General features: G+C 38.8%; 1 protein-coding gene across 1 annotated transcript; it reads right to left on the reverse strand.

Annotated features, from left to right (window-relative positions):
• Positions 1-432: 432 nt before the first annotated feature.
• Positions 433-18851, reverse strand: LOC108666212. The gene is made up of 16 exons (XM_018153041.2): positions 18622-18851; positions 17081-17295; positions 16204-16386; positions 15765-15920; positions 15031-15142; positions 14331-14412; positions 13136-13247; positions 12727-12912; positions 10993-11173; positions 9945-10088; positions 7831-7916; positions 7411-7518; positions 5081-5156; positions 4010-4775; positions 1902-3750; positions 433-1017 (listed from the first exon to the last, which is right to left on the reverse strand). Exons 1-16 carry the CDS (start codon positions 18638-18640, stop codon positions 871-873), a joined length of 4422 nt encoding a protein of 1473 aa, XP_018008530.2. The 5' UTR covers positions 18641-18851; the 3' UTR covers positions 433-870.
• Between the last annotated feature and the right edge of the window lie 33 nt (positions 18852-18884).

Consider the following 18884-nt stretch of genomic DNA (forward strand, 5'->3'; position numbering starts at 1 on the left):
TGGGGGCTTATCCCCTCGGTCCTTAACCCTCTACCGCCTGACACGAGTAACCGGAGCAGTGTTGTCACGCGTCTACTTCCCAGAAAGGATACGTTCAAGTGAGCACTAAATGACTTGCACTGATGGTTGCCGCCACGTACAATAACTTTAAAATGTTTTCTGTTGCGTAGAAACGTCCTCATGTTGCTACGCTCAATAGTTTACGTATAATTTAAGTTGAAAGTTATGTTCCCGGAGAGTGACATACGGCGGGAGAGGGTTAAAACTTAGTGACGCCCCTGGCCATCAAGAAAGGTTTTGCCCTCATGTCTCCGTATGTATTGGTCCGCATTGGAAGTATGTCTTGATGTAGCGTTGAATTTAAAGTAAGTCAGCGGTCATTCCAAGTAAACCACTGAAAGTATTGTTACCCATCATTACTAGGATAAAGGAAATAATAATAATTTTTTAGATCAATAAATGACATTGGGTTAATGAAAGTCTCTGGTCTTAGTGGAGGTAATTGTTTAATTCCCTTTCAAATTGTCGTCAAGATAATATTTTCTAATACATAGACCTAATATTAATCCTAAATATTTTGAAAATTAAACCCACGATTGTATATGAACATGCGGGAAACCTGACGTTGACTTCGGTCTTTCTTGTTGAATTGCTGGTTGGACATGTGACTGGTAGGGTTGACCGATCCTCGAATTAGTTTGACCGACCCGACTGCCATTACATCACGAAGTCGAGTTATAATGCTACTGTTACGATAAACTGCGCGTGAGTGTTGAAGTAAAAGAACAAATAATTGTAGTCTTGCAACATTGCCGTACAAAGAATCGATAATTTTTTCATTTCAACAGCATAAGAGAATATGTTAGGGCTCTACATGTGATGCAGCCCCATCCTCCGGAGGAAGCTCTTCGCCCAGGTAGGGTTGAGTTTGATGGGTCCGCCGTTCTCCTCGAGCAGCGAAGCGTCTTCTCTGATGAGGACTTGTTTAGCTGTTGCGATCACTAGGAACGAAGAGACCTGCTCATATCCAGGATACCATCAGTTTCGGTTAAAATGAACAAATATTTGCTTCTGTTTGAAAATTAAGGAAGGAATTGAATAAAAGTATTTACCTCGCTTGACACTGTCCATTCATTATTGGATTTTGCAACTCATACTGATAACTGAATTCATATGGACAGGAAATAAATAATAAGAAGGCATTAACAGCACGAAATAAAAAAATCAAGGCGTTCATCTCATTTCGAAATTGATCCTGTTTTGGATAATTTTTTCACCAGAGAGATAACTCTACTGATTACTTACTGATCAATCATGTTGATGTCGAGACATGATAGATAGAATGGGGTGCAAAACTATTTTATAGTTCAGGTATGTGATTATCTTTGCATGTTGAATGGATTTTAAATAACATATAATCAATAAATAAAGGTGGAAAATCATTAACCCATTCACTACATGTTCCTAGAATCAAGTTTACTTATATTTTCACATCAACATCATACAGTGAAAAATATCTAGTTCTCCTTGGGAGATAAATGCACATGTATAGGAAAAAATGAGAATAATTTTAGATTTATTAAAATTCGATTAAATTGGAAAAGTAATAAGAAAACTACGTACGATTTCTCATCCTTTTCTCCATCCTCCTTTATTTATTTCGGCAATGATATTTTTAACATTTCGCAACCCACAACAAAAATTATGCACATATTTTTTGATCGAATGTGGGGAAGAAAGTATAAATTCTGTATATTTTTATGCTCACAGGGAGTGAAAGCTTACCGTACTAAAAACAAACAGGAGTAATTTTATTTGTTAAAATCTATAAGCAAAATATCTTAAATTTGTGGTAAATTTGTAATCTCGAGCACACATCACAGGTTAGTAATGCCACTTGCCTTTTCTCCGGATTTGACGAGCTCCTGAATGCAGTCACGCACGACTTCGTCATATTTGCCAAGCCTCATAGGGCGACCACGTTGCGCGAATCCAAGCCACGTGACTTCGTTCTTTCCAGAGAGCTTCTTATTGAGGTACTTGTCTTTGAGTCCACGAACTGTGCTTTCCGGAATAACGATCTTGTGATGTTCCTTATAGAATTTGACTGCAGCTAGATTTCCATGTTCTGCTGCATATTTCCCGATAGCTGCACGAACTTCGGGGCTGTAAGAAACGTAATTACCTCGACGCACGATAGCTGCTCTACGCGACCTCTGATGGAGTTTTCTGTACGTATTTCTTGGTTGAATAAATTCCGGAGAAGTTGGTGAGGGATCTAATTCAATGGCGTGTTCATGTTCACTTTTTTTTATTTTATTGAAGTGCGAAGGGCTTGAATCTTCGTTAATAATGCTTGAGTGTTCCGCAGTAGTAAGGATGTTGACGGGATTATTGGAAGAGCAAGTTTTCACAGATTTACTGGTCGATGTCGTTATATTCAAAACTCCATGGGAAGGTTCATTGCGTTCATGTTCGGATACTTTTAACAAGCATAGAGGTTCGCCAGACAAAGAAAGATTCTCGAACACATGATTGTGCGATAACCCAGTGAAACATTGTACTGTTTGGTGTGGTTGTTGGAGTCCGGTTGGATGTTGATGAAGTAAGGGTTGTAAGTGCAGCTGGTTGTTATTCGTTACCGACTGGTTATTAACATTAGGGTTGATGAGTGTCAACTGCTGAGGCTGTATCACTGTATTCTGAGGCGCCATAGAAGCTTGCATTGAGTGAGGCAAACCAAGAGGCGTCTGGCCAGCAGAAGCGTTTGACGAAGTCAGTTGAGGGCCATATCCATCGATGTAATTTTGTGGCTGTTGTTGGAAGCTGTTTCCATCTTCTGCATGTTGTTGTTGTTGATGATGGTGCTCTACGTGAAAACTCTGGTTCATGATGACTGATGATGAGGATGCTGTTTGCGGCTGATAAGGAACAGGGTTCATATTTGAGTGGATCGTAACGTTCGAGGGGTAAGAGTGTCCTTGCATTGGAAGATTATTCGAAGAAAGGCTTGAATGATGAGAACCAGAATGTGCATTGTGAGCGTAGAGCTGATGGTATGGGAAATGATTAGTAGTGCTTACATTGCCAGAAGATGGTGCAATCGAAGAGAGAACGGTTTGACTTACTCGCTCATGAACATTATCATCAGCATTAATTTGTATTTGTTGGTCGATCGCTGAAACTTCGGATATCGATGTTTCAGAAGTGTTTGTGTTACTTGGTCCGGCCTGGTTAGTGTTTTCCAAGAATTTCTTTTTAAACTTTCGAATAGTGCTTTCTTTAACGGGAAATTGTAACTTTTCTGAAAAATGCTGCATTGCCATATTAATGCCCAGCTGATGGGCGAATTGGCCTATTTCTTCTTTCATTTGCTTTGAGTAGCTTCTTTTGCTAGTGGATCCAAACCTCGATAGTCTTTTTTTGTTTTCATCGGATTCTTCAGGCTCATCTGAATTAGCTGCACGCGCCAGGTAGAGTTTTTTGAACTTTCGCATTTGCCCTTCCTTGAGTACAAAGCCAAGTTCTTTAGTGTAATATGCCGTGGCTCTTTGAAGCCCGTATTTTACTGCGTATTTACCCATGCTTTCTTGATCGCAAACCGAAAATTTTTTGTATTTTTTGAAGAAGTTTCTGACGGTGCTCTCACTTAGTGGACTACCAAGTTTTGAAGACCAAACTCGGCAAGCCTCCTTGATCCCGCGCACCAAAGCAAAGCGGGCGATCTCTTCACGAGTCTCAGGGGAGTATCTGAAAGTATAGGCATTCTTTCTTAAAATACATTAACAGTCATAAAATTCAACAGTATTAGGATAAATTTGACACTTCTGATATTAGATCATTCTGAACTGAACTGCAATGGCTGGTAGTAGATCTAATTAGGTAAACAAAGATCTTTGTAAGTAACTACCACATGCCGAAAGTATGCATTATTTCGAAAGTCTTTCAATATATTCAATATTACATCGAAATATCTTCAAAGCTAGTAGTGAATTTTGTTATGTCTTACCTGGTGTATTTGCCTCTAAGACATCGCTCGTCCTTAGTAGCCATGAGTAAGTTCTTAACAGCGGCCACGGTGGAGGCGGTGAGACAATCGTGATGCGTTCCAGCCTGAACTTCTACTTTGGGCTTCGGGTCCAATGAATCATGCGGTATGCTTGCATCTACTGAAACAGCTTGAGTTGTTGATGGACTTTCTATTGTTATCACACGCCCTTCGTTAGCATCGAATGGATGATGGATGATTTCGATGGTAGCCTTATCACTGTTTCCAGCAACAGAAACAGCTTCAGGACTTGTAGTGTTAACGCAGCATTCATTGTTGATGCTTAAGATTTGAGTTTGTTGGCTATAGGGTTGCACTTGGACGTTGTTTTGATGCGGGACTGGCTGCTGCTGAGAAACTACATGTGAATGTTGTTGCTGATGTACTACCTGCTGATGGTGTTCCGCCTGGTGACCTGTACACTCATGAAAATGATTGGTTTGATGTAAAACAGTTGTTATTGGGAGCGACTGATACTGGGGTTGAATGTGTTGTGGCAACGTAGAAACACGGGGGAAGTGTAACTGAATGTTGGAATGTTGCTCCAAATGTTGTTGTTGCAGCGGGTGACGCTGCAAGTTGTGTGAGACAACTTGAGGCGGCAACGGGTGAAGTTGTGGTTGCAAATGTAGCCCAGATATGTGCTGCAACCGAGCATTTTCTGCAGCATGATTTTTCTTGTTGAGAGTGCAACCAGCAGGACCACGACTGAAGTAGGTTGGTTCTTCTGCAGGAAACCGAAACTTCAAAGTAACAACAATAAACGTAGTTTGATAGTTTATGGATATATTCATCGTAGGTGAAAATTATTTTCGTTACTTGGCTTTCGATTTGATCAGGGCATTAAATCTAGGTCAACTTTATTTAATTGAAGATGGATCGACGCTAAATTTTGGAATATAGTTGTCCTATAGTCTTTACTTTCTTAGATCAAAAAACTATTTACCTGAAATCTAGCAATACGTTCAAAATTGGAATGTGTTTAGATCTGAAAGCGCGATATGATTTATATAGTTATTCAAGAACACTTACCCTTCAATTTTGTAACAGGCCGTAGCTTCCGCTTTCTTTTTGTTGGCACGATTCTTGGATTCATAGCGTTCACTTTCTGTAAAAAATGTTAATATTCGAAAATAAGATATTCTGCATCATATTCATCCTTCATTACATTTACGTTTCAGGTGCAACCAAGATAACTGTCACTATATACTACGCCGAGATCATTTTTGGAAGCTTCAATCATCCTGTATCTTCTTTTCGTTCATGGAATTACGAAAGTTTATCGAAAAATCTAGAAAACTCCAATACACAAAAACGAAACTGTCAAAAGCTTCCCCTGAATCATCTTGTTACATGATTGGATATTCCTGTCATGCAGTCACCAGATTTGAATTTACTGAAGAATGGATGGCATTACAAAAATAGTAGATTGTGCAGCGTTATCTTATTCTTTGTTTGAAATTAAAATAATGAATATTTTACATATTCGTCTACTTTATGAATCGAAGTCAGCGATTGAAACCAATGTTTCAAGGAAACCGAGTTTACAATATAGATCAGGGAATGACGATACTTTCTAGAGAATCGCTTGGATACAATTAACTTTATTAGCTGTAAAACGAATAATTTTTCTTCATAATTTAAGCAATTTTCGTTCAAATTTTCAGAACATTCGAAGCTTTTGAGTTATACTAGATGGTTTTGATTGAAATGAGGCATCTAAATTGCTTGCAAGTTTGTAGTTTCGTAAAATACGAATATAGTGGCTTCAGAAGGGTCATAAATATAGAACTGTAATCGTGCATGAGCTGCAGTTGAGGCTGTTATGAATGGGATTTACGGGCGCAACCAGAAAATCAGCAGAGGAAAAAATATTTCGAGGACGTACAAGCTTTTTATGGGCATTGTATTAAAGCAGCGCAGATAGAACGGAATTCCTAAGTCAAGTGTCGGTAACATGTTAATTTTAGCAAAGCAGGTTACGTAAGCCACAGTAATTGCCAATAAGTTGTTCTATAGTCGTCACGGGGGCACAACCAAGAGTTCTGAACGGACAATCTACATGTAACGACCGTATGGACTTCGTTCTATTACTGAATGTACAGCTTGTAATAGCACAACGGCCAGGGCAATCGTTACTCAATCATCACTAAAATAAGCAAAATGTGTGAGACGATCACGTTATTGACAGTAACATCATTAATACGACTGGCCCAACAGACAAATGCCTTGCGGGAGAGTGGCCGCAGCCAACAGCGGCGGTGGCACGGTACCGAGCTGGGAGAAACACCATAACAGTGCAGACACCGAAAACCATACAAAGTAAGTCAATGCCGGCCGTGAAAATCTTTAGGATGAAGCAACTACGAATGACGGACAAGAGACTATAACTGTGGGTACGACCACTTGAAACTGTGTATTGTACTCGGGTACGACCACCTGGGCACGACCACTTAGGTACTGTGGGTACGACCACTTGGGTGCTGTGGGTACGACCAATTGGGTACTGTGGGTACGACCACTTGGGTGCTGTGGGTACCACCACTTGGATACTGTGGGTACCACCACTTGGATACTGTGGGTACGATCACTTGAAACAATACAAACGGCAGTGAAGCCACGAAAGTTAGAGGAATATACGGGCAGGGTACCGACACCATATGGAACCGAGCCACCGATCAAGATCTCCCGGTAAAGTTGGATAGATTTTTGAAAAATTAGTCGAGGCATCTCATTTTGCTGTGGGCAAATTGTTTACTAATTGCAGGGAAAACGATGAAGGGATTTGCAAATTGGCCATTGGAAGAGGAGGTAATAGATTTATTCTATTTCTCTTCAAGATGGTTCCATTTAGATTCTTTCTGCATTTATCAATGATTATCGTTATGAGAGCGTAGCCATTACATCGTAAAAGTTAAGAAGAACGGATTTAATTTCCCTGAGTTAAGGAATTGTTCTCACAAAGGTATAACAAACTCCAGTCCACTCACCAACCAGTTGTGCCCCAAGCGAGTTCATCATTTCATAATTAATATCATGATTTATTTGTTCAAATTGATACAGGGAAACAGCCGATTCCATATTTAGGGAAACAGCATTCTCAAAGTCCTGAAAAATCATGGAGCACAAGGCAAGAGTGTAGAAATGTAATAAGCGCCCATAATTTACCAACCTGTTCTTATGATCCGACCTTCTTGAACAACAAACTTATTCTACGTTGTAACGTATACCTTTTGAATAAATTCACTCTGAATCTGTCCACTGCCCAGTGAGCACCTGGTATCATTTCCTTCCTAATTCATGAGATCGCAGTCGCCCCAGCACGCTTAAACTAGCATTCCATTAAAGAGTTTACATCTTACCTGAGTTTCTCCCTGTAAGGCTGCTCTGCGCCGCGCTGCTTCTCTATGTTTACGTTGGTGGATGCGGAAGCTGATTTTACTCGCCAATGTTTCATCGCAGTGACGGTACTGCAAGTTATGTGTGCAAATATTAACTAGTAAAACTGTAATATTCTTAAAAAGACATACGAACGTAATTTTTATCAGTTTTTATCTAGGATTAGATAAATTATAGAACGGTATTCAATATCAGTTTAAAATCAGATCAACAATTAAATGTTTCTTGCATGCAAATGATTCAAATTCATGTCCAACAACTTCCCAAAGTGTAGAAATCGCTAGAGGATACCGGTAATAAAACTTTAATATTTGCACCAGTTTATGATTAAGCACACATCAACCAACGATGGAACTGTAAAGAAAAATAATTAAATGTTTCACCTGTTGAGTCGCACTGTGTAGATGTCGCCTTGATTTAGCTTGGGATGTGAAACTGCAGATTGCATCAGACGCAGCACTTGCAGAACCTACGAATCATTCGTGTGATATATTAGTTTAGGGATAGAACTTCGAAGAAAAACAATCCTCATCAATAACACAATCGAATATAACGGAAACCGTTAGTAAAATATGCGTTTGGATAAGAATGCGCTTAACAAAGTAAACTCTATTAAATTAATATTAATTCAATGTAGTGTTGGTTGATATTAGTGTGTAGTTGCAGGTCAACCCGTCGTTGCCCAAGCTTAAAAATTTTCGTTAGAAAAGTCACCATAACCTTCAAACAGGAGTAGGTTAATTTAAGGACACTTTCATGCCCGCAACTATCACGGAACTTCCGTTTCTAAATTTGAAGACAAATGTAACTTTTTATTCTTTGTTACTTGTACACTTACCAAATTTAGAATCACCTCTCAATTTTTTTTATTCCAATCATAACCTCTCATCTTGCAGTGACTCGTGATTCCCGCGTTAAAAATGGAAGCAGTTGTTATAAGATTCAACTCTTAATCAGCACTGGCGTAGCGTCGTGTCAGAAATAGATTTTATATACGCAAAATTTTAATGTTTAAACGCGCGTATACAATCTGCGGCCGACGCTGGTCTAAATTAAATTCATACTGGGAAAATTCAGTCCATTCTTATTTTTGTTATTATCTTTTGTATATTACTAAAAGTTTGTACGCTTGTTAGTCTGTTTGAAGCCTGGCACTAAAAATTTACAGGTCATCGGAAGCGAGTTCCAATTTTAATCACGTTGGGATATAATAATAATGATAATATAATAATAATAATAATAATAATAATAATAATAATAATAATAATAATATAATATTATATGATAGCGGTATCAGCGTTATTGAGGCCATGCTGCTGGTCTGTCACCACATCACCGCACGGCCTCCTTGCCGATTCCGAGAAAAATGGCACAGCAAGCGGATTTCGAACCCGCAACTCTCTGCTTCAATACAGGTACCCTCAACCGTAACCACTGCGACACCCTGCCATTATCTGGATCGAACGGCAGCGAGACAGACATCGTAGCAATTTGTTGATTTTTATATTTCCTTGACAATTGTTCCATCATACATATTGTAAACACATCGTGCGAAGTCGATCAAAGTGATTAATGCATCAAGACAAACTATTTACGAAGAGACCCTAGCTTATATCTCATGTCCGTAACTGATGATAAAAAATTAATATTGAAGTTGTATATTATTACTCAAAAAGTCTATCAGTCATATTATAAGCATCTAATGTGTCACGCGTGAAGTGTGTCACGCGTGAAGCGTGTCACGCGTGAAGTGTGCCACGTGTGAAGTGTGTCACGTGTGAAGTGTGTCACGCGTGAAGTGTGCCACGTGTGAAGTGTGTCACGACCACGTGTGAAGTGTGCCACGCGTGAAGTGTGTCACGTGTGAAGTGTGTCACGCGTGAAGTGTGTCACGTGTGAAGTGTGTCATGTGTGAAGTGTACCACGTGTGAAGTGTGCCACGTGTGAAGTGTGCCACGTGTGAAGTGTGTCACGGGGATGAAATACAAAAGAAAAAATTTGTTACGACTTGAAGCCGTAAATATGACGATAGTTTTGCTCTGAAGATTCCCAAGAAATTAGGGACAGTTGAGAGAAAATGCCTTCTCTATGCTAAGCGCCAGTCTTTTAAAGGCTATTTTTTTAAAGCCCAACTTATTCTTAATTTTATCATCCAAGACATGTTTTCAACAAACAGTTTCTGCTAGCCCGTTAAGTTCTTCAACAACAGGCCGAGATGCGGGGAAACAGAAAATCTGTATATTGCGTCCATAGTTATTCAGTTATTCTTCTGTTGATACGTTATAGTGTAACTTTAATCTAGAGTTGAGCTCTTACCTTAGAGTTCTCTTTTAATTTTGGCACACATGACTGAACATTAAAGAACCGAACTTCCAGTAAATTTCTCGAGGCTCAACCTTATCAATTACGTATGTGAAAATCACAAAGATGAATGACACTGGGGTTGAACAAAAATATGTTTTCTTGCTCACTCGCAAGTAACAGGTAATGTGGTTACCTGCAGCAGGGCAGCGACCGAACATCTGAGAGAATGCAGACGCTCCAGCGGCGCCTGGTCGTAAGTTCAGTTTGAAGAGCTGATGCTGCACCTCGATGTCCCATGACAAGCCGTCCCGTGATACTACCTCCTCAATCATCTCATCTGTTTCATTGAAAATTATTTGAATCGTTTGAAGATTATTCACACATCAGCCACATCAGCATCTTTAAAAGAAACGAGCTAACAAAAGATTTACGAGAAATTAGCAAATGATTTAGAATTTAAATTTAATAGGTACAATAAATTTTCTTACAAATCAGCTCCTAAATTTTTCCTTCCCCACCACAAAAGTCAGGTTAAAGGAGTTCGGTACCCCAAAGACGCCGCCATAATTTTTCATACATCATTTTGAGATAAATCAGATCTATAGTTTTCGAGCGAAAGACTCTCTAAGACATTCTTGAACATTAAAAGATGCTGTTCAGCATTATCAGACTGATAAAAGTGTGATTTACAACAATCAAACGACGGACCCATGATAACTAACAGAAACAGTCCCCATCACTTCCTCTATGACTCAACACTTCCACCATGACATCCCCAACACTTCCACCATGACATCCCAAACACTTCCACCATGACATCCCCAACACNTTTTGTTGCATTGAGATTTAATTTCTATTGATGCTATTTTTGAATACAATGCGCCTTTATACATAATATAAATCACTTCTCCTGTTCAGTTTGTGTACTTACATCCATTAAAATACGATTTTTCAAGTGTACGAATATTTATTTCCCCCCACTGTATAACTACTTGCATCACGCGTTACAATCAGAGCTCCTGCCTTACAAAAAGTATAAGAAGAAATTACAATAAACTTCACAGTAATACTACATAGGGGGGTAAGAAGTAAAGAAGTACACTGAATAAAGTGTAACCTAAAAAGTACATTCAAAATCCAACTTAAAAATTAAACTGATAAAAATAAAACTGTGCGATGCAGAATTTTTTTGGGCAAATTACGAGAGTAAAAACTAGTTACTTAATATTCAAGAGACTGACCAATTACTGTCCAACGATGTGCTCTATTGCCATCATTGAGCTGCACGAGCTCCCCAGGCAGTTGACTCATCTCGTCAGGATTGCTGCTCCTGATGCTAGCTAAAGTGTCGGCGCAGGACTCCCTCAACGACGAGTAGCACGACAGCAGATTGGCAAACACCGACGCAGACATCCCAACTGCCTGCGTGAGCAACAACGCAGAGATTAGTACATACAACCTATTTTATGTATTATTGTTCTTTAATCCTTTTAAAACGTATTTGAGAAGTTCCAATAGATATGAGCAATGCTTTAGTGAAGTGATTTTAAGGGGGGCGTCTATCCTCCAGAAAAACTTCCACATTTACCAACGGATCTTTCTGAAACTTCGCACATATGTGTAAAACCGAAATACAAGCAGATTTTGTTCGTGGGATATTTTCGGAAAATTAATAGAAAACGTGAAATTCATAGAACACGGACAAAAAGGGGGTACATTAAAAATCTATCTCCTCCTACAGTTTTCAAGCTACAGCATTGAAAGATATACCATTCGATTCGTAAAGACCATACTAATCGAGTAACGAAGCCCGATTTTTTATTTTTGCCTTAGTTTTTTTTACACACATTTTTCCGTCTTCTTCTCATTTTCTTCGGATTTTCCCCCCTTCCCCCACATTTTAAATCCAAACTATACACAAATCTAAAAAAGGGCTTCGTTGCTCAATAGGTATATGGTCTTTACGAATGGAATGGTATATATCTCATCGCTGTAGCTTCAAAACTCTAGGAGGAGATAGGTTTGCCGTGACAATAAGTGTGAATGTTCAGGAGAGCGCAACAAAGTCCCGGGCGCATCGCAATAGGCACTCAACGTAGCAAGGATACAAAACTAAACGTTACTGGAGCTTGATTCCAGTCAAGGATGGTGGGAGCGACTGCTTGCACACCTCCTCATACGACGCCAGGCGGGTAACTAAGGTGCAGCTCAAGCAGACACTCTATTTAAAGTGCTCGCAAAGAATTTCCTCCTATTCTATTTGTTAAAGAACTCCCCCACCCCATTCCCTTTCATGATCTGTCGTGAACACACAAATCAACGTACAGAGATGGTAATGGTGCCGTTGGATAGGGCAGAATGTCAGCTTTAAGATGAGACTAAAAACCGAAAAAGCCAAATCCGAAAACTTTAGGGTAGACGCCCCCCTTAAATCAACGAACAACCTGCCCTCTAGCAATTTTCCACATGCAGACATGACCGGCAAGAAACTGCTCTTAAATCAGAAAAATTTCAGCGCCACGTCGCGTAGAACAAAATTTGTGCATTTATTGCTATAACACATAAATGCATAATTGATATCTTCAGTGTTTTGCGTTAATGGCTGTATTTATAATTGGAATGAGATGGGTGCGAAATTTGTCGCATTCCTGTATACAGTAAGTAAGTCGTTGCACGGGTTGAGATCGTCTGTATGAGGTTTGCACTGGTATAGTGCATGAGCCCATAAAATCAAGGCAACTGGCTAAAGAACGTCCACATTTTGTTATTTAGTGTTACTTGGCAGATTGGTTATCTAGCATTATTCATACTGTGAATCTATACGTCGAACGAACATTAAACTGGCTTTCGAGCACTTCTCATTCTCAAATTTGCTAACCAAGAACACACATTTTTGAAAACAATTCTTTAGCCTTAAAAAAACATTGTTAAACCCCGCAACCGATCAAAAATGAGCAAATGTTGAGTAACTTTACATGACATTGTCGAGGGAAGCCGTTCCTGCAGAAGGTGTGGAGCAAGAAGCTGGCGGCGTTCGCCTCGAGGTTGTGCGGAGGCAGAGCCTGGGCCACCGCGTAGCCGCTGCAGGCGTCCAGCAGCGTCACGAGATGGTCGCTGCCTTGCAACGACCGACGTAGTGGTCCATGGATGCGCACTTCTATCTGGTATTAAAATCACATTCAAGAGTTATATAATATTATATTAGTCGTTTTATTTAACTCGTGTATTTAATTAATATGGTATTAGCAGCGTTGATTGAAATTGAAAAAAAATAAGTATGAGTATTTTTTTATTTCACTTTTTTACTTCATACTTTACTTAATCACTTCATAATTTAATCACTTTATAATTTTGTACTTTAAAATATTATTGCTTGAGAATCACCTTCTGCCAGACATCTTGCAGGTCCATCACAGTTTGCTCTTCCACGCAGAGGTCGGCGCTGGCGCTCTGAATATTGGGCTCCTCTTGGCATTTGGTGCAGGCCTTCACGTAGCTGTCAGCACAGTTTATTGTATTTAAAAACAAGTGATGAAGTAGAAGTAGTTAGAATATGTGGTAAAATACTGGTTATAATTGCATTCCAGTAGCTGGCATTACCATACCAGATATATTGTTATACTGGCAGACGATCCGGGATCAATTGTTCGAGATCAAGAGAATGCATATTTTCACTTCCTGATCCCTGGTGGTATAAGTGGTAACGAATGGTATCCGTGCTACCAGGCGGGACGATGTCCATAACACCGCCTATGATGCCTAGTAGAATTATGTTGCCGACCGGGGCCACAGTGAAGCTAAAATCCTGTCCTCCCGTTTCCCCGTCCTAAAATCTCGACGGGATATACGGGAGGACGGGACTGAATGAATGAAATTTTTATTTAAATTACATATAAAATTTCGAAGATTTAATCTTCGAAATTTAATATAATTTTCTTTTTTTTTTTAAATATAAATTAGAGAACAAAATTTAAAAACACTTCTATTACTCCTCTCCTCTCTCTCATCTCTCTCAGTTTCGTGCAGCTATTTGATTCTATCAATAAAAATAAAATTTCAGGCCGAGGTGAGAACCCGACCCGCTAGGTAGTGGGGATACGCGCTCGAATATTTCCTTTGTTATACGCTGCTACGTCTCAAACTAGCAAATTTAATAACTTTCATATATATAAATACTAATATGTGATGATCGAGCATGAAATTCTCGAGTCGATATTTTTATACTCTGGAAATTTTAAAGTTCCACAAGATATTTGCTCAAAATTTCGTACTAGGATAGTGAAAACATGGCGCCTGGACTCGCCAGTAAGATAATGGAGACAAACTTCGCATATGTAGATAGAAGAAATATATACATTGTGGTTTAGTCAAAATACCTCTGATAATTTGATCAGTGAAGAAGTTTGGACGATGTTCCGAAAAACCGATGCACTGGGAATCAATTTTTACGAATCGATCATAAAGTAACATATCTGCTTCTTTAAATATATCGAGAAAGAAATGAGCGCCCATGAATGTGGAGCTAACACATGATCATATATTCATATTCACAGAATAAAGAGTTTGTAGAGCAGGATACCTGTTAACGTCTGTGTAGACGCTGCGCCAGTAGAACTTAGCGAATATCTTGCGATACATTTTGCGCGCTCCGTTGTGCACACCTGCGAACAAAGCAAAGTTTGCTGACAATTTTTAAGGAGAGACGATGTAATGATGTACACATTATGCATATATAGTTAGTTTCGTTGTGCCGAAAACAAATTGAACAAGTTGAAAAACGGTGACAATTCAAACATGATTAAATGCGAATTGCTCTACATATCCATTTGAATAAAAAGTATTGATGTTTAACTACCAGAAAATACAAAAAAAAACTTATGTTTTAAATTACAATGTTGACCCATTTTTCCGCGTTAGGACATGTTTGTTTTGCATTTTTGTTTCGAAGGCAGATCAGTCGCGTTATCATGTGGTTGATTTTGATCTCACTTTACACACAATGTTTCATACTCGACGCAGCACGAAGATATGCTAGCATCACTAGGGCAGTATGACGATGTTGGCATCACTATGTCTATCACTTGGTTCATTTTCGGATCAAATATCGCTAAAGCTTTTAGCTCTCATTTCATTTTCGCATTCGCACATCCGATTACAAGTGAGCGCGAGCGCGAGCAGACAAGTTGGCAACAACGGAGGAATCACAGCAACACTTTCCTACTGGCAAGGTTTAAATTTAATGAGGCAGTTTTCATAATTACTATACATCTCTGACTCACCATCAGGATCTATATGTGCTTCACGGACCATCTTGACTTGCTGGTCCCGACGCGTCACCACACACTTGGGGTTGTTGCGGTTGTAGCCCAGGCCGTCGCCTGTTGCAATTATCTGCACAACAAGAGCTAGAATTTGTCAGAGCGAATCTATCTTATCTTGAGTGTGTTAGTAATAAGAAGCAAATGCATGTTACTGGTTGAAGTACAATTTATTCACAGTCTTTCATCGACTATCCACGTAATTCTACTGCGATTCCAGTGCATTAAATCACAAGTCAAGCAGCGTCACGAGTCCGGAAAGGTCAATTGGCGCGTTTAGACAAGGAGACAAGGGCTCTACACAATTTTATCACAACAATTGGAGGGTATGAGGGTCAAAATGAAACACATTTACATTTAATATGAAAGTACAGAAACCAATTGAGCACATTCTAACTTGCAATTTTTCGAATGAAGAAAAGTGATAGGTATATAGATTTCGAGACTTGATATTCATCCTCTTGTAATTTCATTTTCAATTTCTCAAAAAAGAATTACACAGACTCCTCCTTAACGTCAGCAATCAAACTCTAAAAAAATATGAAATTTCTACACGGTAAAAAGTCCGATGCCGAAAATTGAGAGGGTAAATTTTTTATTCATTTTTCCTTTTACTCATTTGAAAGTAGACTTCAAATTCTATGACATGATCGGCTACATGGCTTCCCTAAAAAGTTGTGATTATTTTTACTCACGAAAAACATCGAAGCACGCTTCTTGATGATCTTCTTGAATGAATCCTCAACATTGCTAGGCAATTCTTTCCGGCTGAGGTACTGGAAGATTCCGTTGTAAAAGTCGACGTCTGGGTCGTCTGGGGAGAGGAAGGGCGCTAGGTCCCTGGCACGCCCCTGCTCCGTAGAACAAGCCTCCATTACGATAGATGCAGGAAGACATGAGAAATTTTCTAAGACATTCAATGGAAATCATACATTCAATTGAATTATTCTTACATCATTGCTCACTCAAAAGCTCGAAAAAAAAAAAACAATATTGATATAAATAATGATAATATGCAATGAAGATGTGAGCTCAATTCTAAGCCATGATCATAATCCTAATGTAATGGAAGATATGGAGGCTAATTTTATTCTAACTCATAATCCTAATGTAATGGAAGATATGGAGGCGGACCTGCGTGTCGTGAGAGCGTTGCAGTTCGTCCTCGCCGTAGACGCTCTGCGCGTCAGGCGGGCGCGGCGCGTCGGGCGGGGCGGAGGCTGAGCGACCGACGGCCGCCTCTTCTGGCCTGACTTGTACCAGCGTCTGGTGACGCGCATCGCAGCTCGTGACGGGCGAGGCTAGAGGAACTCGAATCTGTTGACATGAAAAAATGATCCTTAGGTTAGGAAATTATTACAATCATGTCAATACTTTGGTGTTAATTTTATACTCATCGTCAAAAAGATTAACTGAGGCAGAGAGACCCATTTTTACAACACTTCTCTTTAACTTCACTTCTTGTTTGTCTGTTTGTTGTCCTATCGATCTGAAATTTTGCACACTTGTGTAAAGTTGGCGGCAATGCATGAATCAAATGTCACAATAAATGATTTTAAGAATTAAAAAAAAAATTTTTAATATTAAAAAAATTGAAAAAATTATTTTGTCAGCTACAAATCTTAAAACTGATATTTGACACACTTTTACCTGTCTAATTGATCTGAAATTTTGCACACTTGTGTGAAGTCAGAGGCAATGCATGAATCAATTAATAGAATAAAAAATAATTTTGAAAAAAAATTTATATATTAAATAAATTGAAAAATTAATTTTTTTAATATTCGAAAATTAAATGAGAAATTCATTGTACATCTGTAAGATTGAAGACACTGGATTCTTTGGAAGTGTTGTCTTTAAAAAGTAATTTTTAAACGTATATTATTCTCCAAGTAATTTACTCGTCGGACGTGTGTCTTACATATAAGGTTTATCGTCAAACCATATACAATTTTTTTTAAGCAATATAATCGTGGGACAGACAAATAATAATTGGCAAATGATTACGAACCGCAGTTGTGGCCAAATCACTCCTGATGATGACGGAAGTTGCGCCGTCCAGCTGGCCAGTTTTGGTGCAGGGATCATTTCGTTTTGGGAAGACAGAGCTGGAGGTGTGACCGAGGTTTTCATTTCCTGCACCGGCGTCTTCTGCTGAGCCACCAACGCATCTGAGACTCTCGCGATCATGCTGTTCCGAGCAAGACTGGAACGAGGGAGTCTCTTCTGCAATTAATTATAAACAGTTCGAGAGTTGAACTTCATTTTTCGTCTTAGGTTGAGCAATCTAAGCTGTATTTTTTTCTGACCTGCTATGATTATGAAGCAGAGAGAAGATAAATAAAAACTTCAAAATTGTACTGATTTGGAGCTGGAACGGTGAACTCTGGATTGTGTATAGAAAATGTTATTGAGTAGGAAAGCATTGAAATAGCATGATATTCACATGTGTTGAATGAGAATTTACTGAAAAATTAGTCGAGTTTACTAAGAATGATTCATTTTGAGTCTTTAGAATCGGTTTCAGGGGATAAAGCTTGTTTGAGCCAGCAGCTGAAGGACAAGAAAATGCAGAAGTAAGAAATGGGAGCGCATAGCGCATAATTTTTAATGTCTTGACAGCAAATCTGAAAATATTTTTATTGAAGAATCATATGAATTTGATTCATTTGATTTGCACATACAAGTTGTATTCTATTAATATATTCACTTATTTATATAAGTAACAAAAAAAAAACAGAACAAAATAAACAGCGGAGAAGAAGCGTAATAAATGGCGCAGCACGTCAACATATTTCGTTCCGTGTAGCCCTCGCAACTTCTAGGAGACAATGCATCACTGTACCTCTGCCACTCAGCTGGAGACCCTTGCAGCAGGACGTCTCGACACTTTTACGGCCGGTCTCCCTAATAGCTACGTTCGATACACGTATATGAAACACAAATTAAACATCAATCAACACGTAACTCTAAAAAGTACTGAAAACTATTTGAGCGACAAGTGGGTATTATTGCAGATTAACTACATCCAAAAAAAAGGGTGTTTTTTTTTTTTAATTATATGTTTTTTGGGGTGTAGATTACGAATCTGAAATCCATTTTTGGCGGTCGGCATCGGAAAACCGATTTTTTTCGCGACTTACTAGTATTATTGCAAAAAATCGGTTTTCCGATGCCGACCGCCAAAAATGGATTTCAGATTCGTAATCTACACCCCAAAAAACATATAATTAAAAAAAACACCCTTTTTTTTGGATGTAGTTAATCTGCAATAATACCGACAAATGTTTTAGGCTTATTCAATCGGAAAATGGAAATACATATACGTATACAATTTTATTGGAAATTCTAAAATTCAATTACTATGTATTTGGGGAGCGGAATGTGTCAGCAGTGTTGCCACCGTCTTCCCAAATAAAAGTCCGAACTTTAATTTTACAATGAAATTGCACAAAACGTTATTTATCTGGGCTAACGTTGCAAATATCGTCTGGTTTTAGAAACGAAATTATATTGCATAGCCATCTATTCAGGTTGTCGTACAATGCTCACCTTCTTCCACCGACGCCATGATGGGCGAAAATAAGTATCTATCAAAACTGATACCGCAATAAACAAGCAAAAAACAAATCTCCAAAACGAAGGTTAAATTATTTTAACCTTAACAAGAGATAAAATATCTATACAATTTTATGCATAAATAAGTCGCATGAGCGCAAAAACAACACAGAATTACACGTCACAAATGCCATACCACCTCAAAGTTCAGCCATTGACGGCTGTTTTTCACCTTACGTTTGGCAGCGGTTGCAACT

This window comes from Hyalella azteca, unplaced genomic scaffold (assembly GCF_000764305.2).
Source record: "Hyalella azteca isolate HAZT.00-mixed unplaced genomic scaffold, Hazt_2.0.2 contig11229, whole genome shotgun sequence".
Taxonomy (NCBI): domain Eukaryota; kingdom Metazoa; phylum Arthropoda; class Malacostraca; order Amphipoda; family Hyalellidae; genus Hyalella; species Hyalella azteca.

Excerpts from the sequence above, each read along its gene's own strand:
- LOC108666212 (XM_018153041.2), bottom strand. Across the intron at positions 13,248-14,330 it reads GTCTACACAGACGTTAACAG|CTACGTGAAGGCCTGCACCA; the intron begins GTATCCTGCTCT and ends CTGTGCTGACAG. Across the intron at positions 11,174-12,726 it reads GCTTCCCTCGACAATGTCAT|GCAGTTGGGATGTCTGCGTC; the intron begins GTAAAGTTACTC and ends TTGCTCACGCAG.